Raw genomic sequence first — 13,056 nt, forward strand, 5'->3', positions numbered from 1 at the left:
AAAAATAAGAGACACAGTAAGAAAATAAAATAAGTCAACATTAATTAACATAGAATAAGAGTAAGGTCCAATGGCCAGGGGGGACAGAAAAAACAAAAAAAACTCCAGACGGCTGGAGAAAAAAAATAAAATCTGTAGGGATTCCAGGCCATGAGACTGCCCAGTCCCCTCTGGGCAATCTACCTAACATAAATGAAACAGTCCTCTTTGTATTTATGGCTTTCACGGAAGGATTTGATGATGATGATGATGATCACATGGACTTCTGGCTTTTAGTCCATCAATGCTGGGGCATCATGGTGCTTTGAGTAGGTTGGTGGTGGCGCAGTCTGCCACCACAGAGAAACCGGAAAAAGAAACAGAAGAGAGAGTAGGGGTCAGTACGGATTTTAGAGCCGCCATGAATAGTTATTATGATGAATTGAACATATAGAGTATCAGGATTAAGATAAAGTGAAGTTATAAAAAGGCCACCGAAAAAACAAACAATCAGAGAGGGAGCTATAACTTGCAAAAACCCAAAGGTCTAAATACAAGGAGGAGAACCAGACAACACAAGCAAGAGCTAATACCTCAGAAATTGGCAGAGACATTTCAGCGCTTTACATAGGCCAGGATAGGTCCAGCAGCTGTCTTTTCATAAGAACATAAGAAATTGGGCAAATGAGAGGGGACCATTCCATCCATCAGGCCTGTTTGTTTAGCTCATAGCTAAGCTGTCCCAATGTCTCATCCAGATTCTTCTTAAAGGTTGTCAAGGATTCACCCTTAAGCTGAAAGAATGTTGCTGGATCTACTTTATCAAATCCTTTGACGATTTTAAATACCTGGATTAGGTCTCCACGCCGTCTCATCTGCTCATACTAAACAGGTTTGATTCCCTGAGTTGATCATAGTAGGACACATCCTAAAATCCCATGATGCACTTGGTTGCTCTCCTCTGCTCAGCTTCAACTGTAGCTATGTCTTTCTTGTTCTGTGGTGACCAGAACTGCACACAATACTCCAGATGTGGTCTTACTAGTGCACTATATAGTCTGAGCATAATATCCCTTATCTTAAATTCAACTGTTTTTATAATATAACCTGACATTTCGTTTTCCTTTTTAATTTCTTCTGTACATTGCTTAGTTGATAAAAATGTTGTGTCACCATAAACCCCAAAGTCCTTTTCAGATGTTGTTTCCTGTATGACAGGGTCTCCCATCTTGTGTTTATAATTGATGTTCTTTTAGGCCATGTGTAACACATTGCACTTTCAGGGGGCCCTGCCCTCTTGGGCTCAGTGCATACAAGATAAGGACTTTTAAAAGAATAAAAAGTAGAACACAAAGTGATTAACAAACAAGAAAATATTAAATAAAAACAATAAGATAGAAAAGCATATTTATTTCATACACCACAAGAGAATTAATAAGCAACAAAATACACAAACAGATAAGATAAGAAACTAAAGCCCGGAAAGGAAACCCTGGCAACACCATAACAGCTATTTGGAGTACAGTACATGAATGTAGAAAGATAAACATTTTGTTAGGTTTGCAGTGTTATTCTCTATATATTAGCATACTGGAAATTTGACAGAAAAATAAGTTACATATACTGTATAGCCATACATTGGGCCTATGAGAGCATATGTAAGTGGTTAAGTCTTGCATATGGTTTTCGATATATCTATAATTCTATGTCTGATTGAATGTATGTTTGTGAGTCTGAGTGCTTTTGTAATTATTTTCATGATTTTGTGTCTGCGTACTATATGTGCAAGTGTGTAAATATATGTCTGTGCCCAAAAATATTCATGAGTATGAACTTCATCTTTAAATATGCTTAAACATGGATAGCAAGTGAAAATGGTGGTCTGCTTATATATGTAAGTGTGCATGAGCTTATCCAAGAGTGTAAATATCTGCACAGAAAATGAATATGTATACATTGTTTCAGGCATGTGTGTCGTGGTGAATGTCCGTATGATTTGTGGATGCCTGACCATCACACCTATATGAGCTTCTTGGATATCTCATTCCGAAACTGTGGGCATTAATATGGAGTGGCCTGACCCTTTGCGGTATAACAGCCTTCACTCTTTTTTCTACAAGAGTGTGTCTGTGGAAGTTTGTGCCCATTTAGTCAAAAGAGCATTTGCAAGTTCAGGCACTAATGCTGGAAAACAAGACCAGTCTTACAGTTGGTGTTCTAATTCATCAAAAAAGGTGGCCAGTAGGGTTGAGGTCAGGGCTCTGTGCGGGCCACTTAAGTTTCTTCATATTTGTATGGGCCTGGTTTTGTGCACAGGTATGCTGGAACAGGAAAGGGCCTTCAACAAACTGGTGTTATCACAAAGCAGGACACACACAATTATCTAAAATGTATGTAAAACTAGGGGGCTTTGACCCCTGCTCGCTTCGCTTGCCAACACCCCTCCCCCCCGGCCTGCACTACTTGCCAACCACTTTGCGTCTCTTTCGCTTGCGTATGTGAATTTCACTTTAACCAAACAACAAATCTTTTAATTCTCACGGATACGCCTCCTCATTAGGAAGAAACACTACTTTCCCTGATGGCAACACGAATTAGATGATCTACAAGTCTCCGACTTAAAGTTTAAATCTGAACAATATATTCAATCTCTTTTCACAGTTCTGTTATTTCACCGAGTAATAATTTCCGTTTGTTTGTGCTAATGCGATCTTTACTATTATTTTTTTGAGACTTTTGAATTGTAGTACTTCCATTATCTCTAACCTGCTCTGCATGTGTATCGCACCGTTTTTGAATTCTTTTTGACATTCTACTTTATCTACTCTTTGTCTTTTATTTCCGGCCTAGGGCGTTGTTAAATCTCTTGACACAAAGTCTTGTCTTGTGGGATGTGAAAGTATCTCTCTAAAAAAATCATGTTTTGTCCCAGGCTAAAGAGTCTTGTCTCGTCCCAGAATTTTTTTATTATAATAGAGAAATGTATGCAGTAGCATTAACGGTACTCCTCATTGGAGCAAGGGGCCTTGACCCAAACCCAGATAAACAGCCCCAGATCATTATCCGTCCTCCACCAAACATTACAGTGGGTACTATGCAGTTTGTGAAAGTAGCATTCTTCTGTCATCCACCTATCCCAGATTTGTCCATCAGAGTGCCAGATAGTGAAGTGTGGTTCATCCCTCCAGAGATCTCCCTTCCACTGGTCCAGAGTCTAATGGCAGTGTGCTGTACACCACATCAGCCCACTCTTCTCATTGTGCATAGTGATCTTAGGCTTGAATTCAGGTGCTCAGCCTTGCAAATCCATTTTATGAAACTCCCAACACTCAGTTTTTGTGTTAATGTTGCTTCCAATGACAATTTGGAACTCTCTTGTGAGTAATGAACCTGAAGAATGGCAATTTTTACTCGTGCTATACTTTAGCACTCAATAGCCCCAATCTGTGAGTTTGCATGGCCTACCATTTAGTGGCTGAGCTGTTGTTGCTCCTTAACGCTCCCATTTCACAATAATATCCCTTAGGCTTGACTGGGAGAAGAGCAGAAACTTCACATACTGACATGTGGCATCCTATGACAGTGCCACACTTAAAGTCACTGATCTCTTTAGTTTGGCCCATTCTACTCCCAGTGAGTTTCAATGGAGATTGTGTGGCCATGTGCTTGATTTGATGCGTTTCTTGTCAATGGTTGTGGCTGAATCATCTGACACGTAGTATATCAATCAATCAATCAATCAATCAACATTTATTTATATAGCACATATTCATACAAAAAAAAATGTAGCTCAAAGTGCTTTACAAAATGAATAGAGTAAAAGAAGACACAATAAAAGATAAACATAAGTCAACATTAATTAACATAGAATAAGAGTAAGGTCCGATGGCCAGGGTGGACAGAAAAAACAAAAAAAACTCCAAAAGCTGGAGAAAAAAATAAAATCTGTAGGGGTTCCAGACCAAGAGACTGCCCAGTCCCCTCTGGGCATTCTACCTAACATAAATCATCATATTTTCATGGAAGGACCTGATGATGATGGTCACGTAGACTTCTGGCTTTCAGTCCATCATTGTTGGAGCATCATGATGCTTTGAGTAGGTGGTGGTGGCGCAGGCCGCCACCACAAAGAAACCGGAAAAGAAACAGAAGAGAGTAGGGGTCAGTACGGATTTTAGAGCCACCATGAATAGTTATTATGAAGAATTGAACATACAGAGTATCAGGATTATGTTAAAGTGAAGTTATAAAAAGGCCATGTTAAAGTAATGTGTTTTCAGCAGTGTTTTAAAGTGCTCTACTGTATTTGCCTGGCGAATTCCTATCGGCAGGCTATTCCAGATTTTAGGTGCATAGCAGCAGAAGGCTATGAAGTATATGTCCCTGTGTACATAGATCCATGTATCTATAGAATATGCATAACCATTTCTGTCTCAATCCATACAGGCCTGTGCTTGCATGTGCTAATGCATGTACAGTATGTGTCTTTGCCACTGTGCATACCTCTGATTATACCAATCTTTATGGGCCTCAGTTTAATTATAATGTAATGGATGTCAGTGGGCTCCTTTCCCATATCTGGCCTGGAAACCCAGGTAGCAATTAGGCATAAATAGGATCAGGAGGTTCTCTGCCTACAAAAGGATCTAAGCATAGGAAGCCCTCTAAAGAGTATGCTGGCACCCCGGCAGGAAGAGATGGAAGAATATTACAGTAAAACCTCGGTTCACGAACATCTCGGAACACGTACAATTCGGTTTACGACCAAAAATTTTGCCAAATTTTTGCCTCTGTTCACGACCACAGACTCGGTATATGAACAAGCCAGTTTCCCTTTTGGTTTGTGCGTGCCGATGATTTCGGTACGTGTTCACTCTTTCCCTGTGCATTCTCTGAGCAGTGAGCGAGAGCGCAACAGCGAGAGAGAGCGCCACACACACACACATACAGACAGACACAAGAGCCACACACACAAACACAGATGCGCGCACCAGAGAGACACACATACATACACAGACACACGCACGTGCGCGAGAGAGACGGCTGCACACGTAAGGCTTCTTTTTAAAGAGACTGATCCGACCGAGCATTGTTTTAACCTCGTTGTATTCAATGAAGACTTTTTTCTGTTGGATTTTAATCTCCACTTCACTTCTGTTTACAGCGTCAGTTCGTAGCGTGCATTGTTGCAATGTTACTTGTTACTAATTACGGATTTTTCAAATATTCATTTTTTTCCCTGTGCTTAAAACGCATTAAAAAAAGTGTTTTTAGCAAGCAGTTCCTAGCACTATAGCGCAAACTCTTGCAGTGTTAGTTTTCTCTGTTGTTCAATGTTTTCTCAGTGTTATTTAGTGTTTTTACATTTAGTTTACTATTGCACTGTGCATTCTATGGTATAATTAACTATATTTGTGCTTAAAAATCTTTAAAAAAATATATATTTACATTCAGTTTGTACGGTCTGGAACGGATTAATTGTATTTTACATATAGTCCTATGGGGGAAATTACATCGTTTTGGAATGAATTATGGTTGTGAACCGAGGTTTCTGGCTAGAGGCCAACTTGAAGGAAGGACAGGGAGCTGAATTGTTGAAGCCACATGCTTTACCAAACTGGTAGGTGGCAGCAACCCTGGAGTCCGATACACCAATTGATACCCACAGGGCATGCTGGGAGTTGTAGTGCCATAGAGCAGCCCTGTTGGGGTGCCTGGCTAACACAAGAGGGATCTGCACTGGCAATCAGAAGGTTGCCGGTTCGAGTCCCATAAATGCCAAAAGGGACTCTGCTCTGTTGGGCCCTTGAGCAAGGCCCTTAACCTGCAATTGCTGAGCGCTTTGAGTAGTGAGAAAAGCGCTATATAAATGCAAAGAATAAGAGTTGCTATTAGGAATGGTGGTCTTTGGTTTTTGAGAATTCCAATTGACCCAGAAGTATTTCCATTGGGCAATGCCCTGGCACTGGAAGAACACCCAGACCCAAGATAAAAGGAGCCAATTGACTTCATCCGGGGAAGTGGGAGTTGGGTGAAAGAGGACAAAGCTCACCTGGAAGTGTGAAGAAGAGGCAAAAGAGAAGCAAAGTGAAATTGTGTGTGTGTGTTGTTGAGGTATTATTGTTAATAAATTATTTATTTGAACACAGTACTTGTGTTTGTGTAGCGGTGCATGGTTTGGTCACAATAAGTATGAATTGGTTCAGGTGTATTCCTGTATGTTTCTGATTATGCACAAATATGTGATAACTCTACCACATGCTTGTTTCCTTTCTAAGTTCAGCACTTGCAGATCTCTGGATTTAGTTTACCTGTTTCTCACATTTTAGTATATGTGCTATCGGTCGGCATGCTCTGAAGGATATGTACAATATCCTGTTAGGCCTGTCCTCAGATGTAGACTGTAATCCCATTAAAAAGGCTGCAGGAAGAAGAGATTCATGCCTCTCATCCCCTGCCAAAGTGAATTAGATCCCCTGATGAGTCTGAAGTGGCCAGTTACGTCAATCAGGCAGAGGGTGTGCAACACCTACCATGCTACAAAACCGACCAAAATCTTTCCTGAGTCCCGTCACCATCTTGTGGAAAAATGTATTATGGAAGAATAACAGGCCACTGATTCCAGACGTGCATCTCAATGACTCTAACAGGTTGGAATTTCTGAACGGTGGGCTAGGTGGATTGGACTCTACTTTTAGTTTTTCAGTGGGTGGGCTATAAAGGTTATGTTGTGTTGAAGTGAAGGAATGGAACAAGAAGAGGGAAGCACAATTCAAAATGTATTGGAGGGCACTAAGGGCTAACCCCTGAAGCACATCAGTTTGCAAAACTCTAAGTTTTTTGTTGTCAGAACAAGTGTTTGATATCTTGGAGAAAGGATATTTTGATGTATTGTGCCACTGTAGCTGTAGCTGAAGTTATTTATAGGTAAGGATCACTGAATAAAGAAATGTCTGCTTTAATTGCTTTCCATTGCTTGGATTAGGAAGTAGCTGCTGGATATTTATTAGAAGTGATACAGTCAGCTACGGCTCTTGCAGAGTGACTTTAAATCACAGACTGAAAGAAACTCTAGGGACTAGGTTGTGCTTTTTATTGCATCTTCCTGTTTTTCACTCTGCAAATGGTAATTAAAATCTTTGGGTCTCTGGAAATTTGAGTTTTGTTGTTCAGCAGATCATTGTATTAGACCTAAAGGTTTTTCTGCCTATAGAGCAGACCTGCAGAAACCAACAACAAAAGAAGTTCAATAATATCCTTTAATTCAGCATTGACCCCTTGAGGCTAGGCATTTGACAGGACTGCACAATGAAGTAGCTGACCCTCTGGCATTTGCTTCCCTTCTGGAGAGTGAAAGGTCAATTGGAGACAAAATTAAATGTTCATCACAGTAAATCTGGACCCCCTGCTGATCAATAAGCCACCTGGGAGGTGTTCTCAAGTACATTCATTTGTAAACGCGGAGTGAAGCCTGCCATTGAAGGCAAGCAAAGCAGCACATGGTAACAGCAGACATTTAACTGCACTTTCCTTATCGCCTGTAGACACGAGCAAATCAACAGCAGGAAAACTCTCAAAGAACATCTGGTGGAAAGTTGCCCGGATGATGACCTGGTCAACCTTGAAGTTTTAGATGAGGTAACTCTTCAAATTGAATTGAATTAATGGTGATTTAAACATTTTCAGTTTTAGTTGACTGTATTTTTTTTTTCTCCTCTGATTTTGTGAAGGAATCTATTATTGCCCATTTGCAGAAGAGGTATGCTGATATTCAGATCTACACATATGTGGGAGATATTCTCATTGCCTTGAACCCTTTCCAGAATCTCAACATCTACTCTCCCCAGGTAGGACCTTCAAAAATATTCATTTAGCAAGAGCCTTAATGCTGTCTTGTCAAGTTGGCTCATTTTCAAATTTCTTCTTACTCTATTCCCATTGCTACGTTTGTCTGACAAGTTGTATTCAAGCAGTTTATTCACAATTCTTTCCTTAAAAAATCTTAATATACTGTAGTATTCAGCTAAGAAAGTTAAATATGAAGGTGATTTTTCTAAGAACTTACTGTGAAAGGAAAATATGTACTTGCTACTCATCTAAGACTGGCTGAAACCTAAGTAATCGTTGTCAGCATTAACGTTCGCAATGTTAATGCAATGTATAAGTCTCTGTTATATGACATTTGGTATGGGACTTCTAAAAGCAGTGTTAGTATTTGTGATACGCCATCTATTGGAATGACAAATGCAATGTATTTTATTACTAAAAATGTTTGTGATGTGCCATCTGTTGGAACGACAAATACAATGTGTATGTCTCTGAGATATATATAGATATATATATATATATATGTATATGTATATATATATATGTGTACTGTATATATATATATATATATATATATATATATATATATATGCGCGTGTGTATACAGTGGAACCTTGGTTTGTGAGCATAATTCGTTCCGGAAACGTGCTCGCAGTCCAAAGCACTCGTATATCAAAGTGAATTTCCCCATAAGAAATAATGGAAACTCAAGATGATTCATTCCACAACCCAAAACTATTCATATAAAATGAATAATATAAAATATAAAGTAAAAATACATAAAACAAATTAACCTGCACTTTACCTTTACAAAGAATCATGGCTGGGGTGAGTGAGTTTCTAAACTCTTGTGGGATTCCACCCAATGCAACGACACGTGGAAGAGCGTCCCAAAGCAATCGCAGTCTTCCAGCGTTGTAGTTGTTTGGCGTATAAGCGTATCCAAAAAGATCGCAGACCTTCTGTAAGCGCCTGCCGTCGATGGGTGATACAAGGAACATTATAAAGATCCCGCTACAATAAATAACAGCGCTGTTGCTGTTTCAAGCTGAATAAAGCTGGTGTTAAAGTACTGTGACTCAGCTTCGTGTTTTGGGGCGCAAGATGGGGACTCGCACTTCACAGCGCACACACACACACACAGTCACAATGCTGTAGTAAACAGTATACGCTCGTATGGCTGTTGACTATATGAGTGAGGCACGCAGACTCAGATGGAGAATAGGAGACGATTGCCCTCAAGAGAAGAGAGAGAAAGAGAGAGAGAAGAACAGTCTGCTCAGTTGTGATCACATGACGCTCAGCAGATAAAGTGTATCCACGCTATTGCAAGACTTTGCTCATTTATCAAGTCAAAATTTATTAAAAAATTTAGCTTGTCTTGCAAAACACTCGTAAACCAAGTTACTCACAAACCAAGGTTCCACTGTATCTATATATGTATATACAGTATGTATGTTGTGAGACTTGCCCGGACACCACCAGTCGGAGACCACATCTTTATAAAAGTCACATGTTTATTATTCATTAAATAAACACAGTCCAAAACACCACACAATGCATAAAGCAATAATCCTTTATCTCTGTCCTTGGCCGCCAATCTCCTCCTGGGAGCTTCGTCCTGCTCCCTCTCCTGACTCTCGCTCTCCGATTGCTGGAAGGCAGCCCCTTTTATTCCTGCCCGGATGTGCTCCAGGTGGCTGATGACATCCATCCGGCAGCACTTCCTGGTGTGGCGGAAGTGCTGCCCTTTGCACCGGAAGCACTCCGGGCATCCCTGGAAGGTTCCTCCACCATCTTGCAGAGTGTGGCGGAAGTAACTATTTCCAGGTCCCACGAGGCTTAAGGTGCCCTCTGACGGTGGCCACGGGTCCCAATGAGTTATAATCTTTTCTGTCTTTTCCCATGGTCTATTCCTGTTCCAGGGCGGTTACCCCCTTGTGGCCCGGAAGCTATTTTTGCCCCCTTCCGGTCCTTTTAGGCGTCCCGGCTGGGTAAGAACCCCAGCCATCTGTGACAATGTATATATATATATATATATATTTATATATTTATATATATATATATATATATATATATATATATATATAAATTTTTTATTTTATTTTTTTTTTTTGATTTGATATATATGCCATCTGGTTTGGGATTTGTTAAAGCTTGTGTTGTGCTATCTATTGAAATGACAAATGCAGTGCATTTTATTACAAGTGTTTATGATGCATCATCTGTTAGAACAGCAATTATTGTTTCTAATATAACACATTTGGTATGGGATTCATAAAAGCAGTGTTAATATTTGTGATGTGCTATAAGTTGAAATGAAAAATACAATGTAAATGTCTCTATTATGTACCATTTGGCATAGTATGCTTTAAAACAGTGTTAATATTTGTGTTGCGTTCATCTGTTGGAATGACAAATGCGATGTATTTTATTACTACAAATGTTTATGGTGCTCCATCTGTTGGAATGATAAATGCAATGCATATGTTTATATATATATATATATATATATATATATATATATATACATACACACACACACACAGTGGAATCGAAGCAATTTTCACCATAGGATTGTATTTAAATACAATTAATCCGTTCCAGACCGTATGAACTGTATGTAAATATATATATTTGTTTAGTTTTTATGCAAAAATATAGTTAATCATACCATAGAATGCACAGCGTAATAGTAAACTAAATGTAAAAACATTGAAAAACACTGAGAAAACCTTGAACAACAGAAAAAACTAACACTGCAAGAGTTCACGCTATAGCGCTACGAACCGCTCGCTAAAAACACTTTTTTAATGAGTTTTAGGCACAGGGAAAAATTGAATATTTGAAAAATCCGTAATCTAATAAACAACCAAGAAAAGTAACATTACCACAATGCACGCTATGAACCGATCACTGTAAACAGAACTGAAAACAAAAACAAGCCTTTTCTACCTTTTGCGTCCAGCTGTCCCTCTCTCTCTCGCTCGCTCGCTCTCTCTCTCTCTCTTTCGTGTGTGCGTGGTGTGTGTGTGTCTCTCGCGCGCCTCTGTGTGTGTCTTTCGCTCGCGTCTTTGTGTGTGTGTCGCTCTCTCTCTCTCTCTCTCTTGCTCGCTCGCTGCACAGGGAATGCACAGGGAGAGACTGAACGTGTACAAACCTAAAGGGAGACTGGCTTGTTCGTATACCGAGTATGTGGTCGTGAACCAAGGCAAAAGTTTGCCGAACTTTTTGGTCATAAACCGAGTTGTACGAGTAATGAGACGTTCGTGAAACCATATATATTTTGGATTTTAAATTCATATACCATCTGGTTTGAGATTTGTAAAAACAGTGGTAATGGTTGTGAAGTGCCATCTATTGGAATGACAAATGCAATACATTTTATTTCTACAATGTTTGTGATTCATCATCAATTGAAATGACAAATTAGTCTCTATTATAAGCCATTTCGTATGGGATTCATAAGTGCAGTGTTAATATTTGTGATGTACCCTCTGTTGGAATGACAAATGCATTGTATTGCTGGAAATGTTTGTGATGCACCATAAGTTGAAATGAAAAATGCAATGCATATGTCTCTGTAATATGCCATTTGGTATGGGAATTGTAAAATCAGTGTTAATGTTTGTGATATACCATCTGTTTGAAGGAGAAATGCAATGCATTTTATTTAATAAAGTTTGTGATGCTCTATTTGTTGGAATAACAGAGATAGTGCATCAGGACAGACGCATACACTTATCTTTTGATTAAGGTGGATATATAAAGCATTTTGCACTCATTTTCACAATGATAGGCACTAAAATAAAGCTTGAATAAATGTGGAAAGAGATTTGCAATAATATGCAGTAGGAAAAAGGCAGTGCTATAAAATTAAGCTTGTAAACTGAAGTATTTGAATTTTTATTTGAGAAATCATATGGCATAGTGCTCATTATACATGCATTTCACAAGTCACTGAGTTAAGTAGTAGTTGAAAAGTGCTTTGATATAGTAATCATTTTAAAAGTGTCAATATAAAATGAAGAATAGATTATTTTAAATGGTTTGTGCCCGCATGCTTTATTTATGGCCCAATATAAAATAAAACCTATTCATTTTCTACAGCCGTTTGTAAGTTTATGTGTTATGAAAGGCATACATAAATATTTTTGGTATAAAATGTCAAATGCTAGTGATGCCCGTTAAGTGTGTAAATTTTAAAGGAAACTTGATTATGTGTGTAAATAACTTGATGACACACACTATGTGCATACAACAAGTATTGATTTATACACTATAAATCACATTAACGGGTCTGTATGAGTAAAAGTTGATTGATTATTTAAAAAGTATGCAGTAGGTAAAATAAAGTTTGACTACCTGTGTAATGAGCTGTACAGTGGTATACTTCATATTAAAATGCTATTTAAAGATTGATAATATATAGTATTTCTTTATTAACAGTTTAAGAAAAGATTCATATCAGTAAAGCAGAATGAAATGTGTACAGCACCGTGACTGCTGTTCAGTATGGCTGCCTCTGGGCAGTCCTGTATATGATTGGGAATCATTGTGTAAAGTGCTCTGTGAAAAGCATTGTGTAAAATACAGCCTGAGTAAAGGGGTTTATGATTAGAAACAGTGTAAAATGAAATGTCTAAAATGTTTACTGATTGGTTTAAATATTATAATCTCTGTATTCCCAAGTTCACTTACTCTGAAAGTCTTTTTAAAATGCTCACCATAAAAGGTGCAAAGCACTTTCTGTTATTCATATTTTAAGGAAACGCATGAAATATTTGATTGTTTGCAAAAATCATATTAATTATTAGCCAAAAAGGCAGTATACCTGATAAAGTATCAAGGGTGCAATATAATGTTCAGCTATATGGATTTTTGTGGTGCTATTATGTATCATTTCACATAAAATTGCATTAAACAGCAGCCTTTTTTTATTATTAACATTTAGCTGGTACTTGTATCCAAAATGACTTAAATCACAGAATTACAATTATATTCATATTAGGGGGCCAAGCTCCCCTGGTGCCTTCGGTGACCAACCCCCAGTTGTGGCCAGAATATTAGTAAAATCTGTAAATGTACAAATATAAAAATGATTATTTATTGGAGTCAAAATCATGGAATTCTATAAATATGTAAAAGAAAAATTAATTATTATTTAATGGAGTAAAAATCATGAAATGAGAATTAAATATTTACTCTCTTACCGAACGGAGTATTCCCATTAAACTGAGGACCTCTATG

General features: G+C 38.4%; 1 protein-coding gene across 1 annotated transcript in view; it reads left to right on the plus strand.

The window, feature by feature from the left end:
• The window catches only part of myo3b (myosin IIIB), a 524,448-nt gene that overhangs the window by 94,802 nt on the left and 416,590 nt on the right, over positions 1 to 13,056 (plus strand). The window contains exons 4-5 of the mRNA XM_039757595.1: positions 7,524 to 7,617; positions 7,710 to 7,826. Coding sequence (XP_039613529.1) covers positions 7,524 to 7,617; positions 7,710 to 7,826 — 211 coding nt within the window. The remainder of the gene's footprint in view (positions 1 to 7,523; positions 7,618 to 7,709; positions 7,827 to 13,056) is intronic.

Source organism: Polypterus senegalus, chromosome 6, assembly GCF_016835505.1.
Source record: "Polypterus senegalus isolate Bchr_013 chromosome 6, ASM1683550v1, whole genome shotgun sequence".
NCBI lineage: Eukaryota > Metazoa > Chordata > Cladistia > Polypteriformes > Polypteridae > Polypterus > Polypterus senegalus.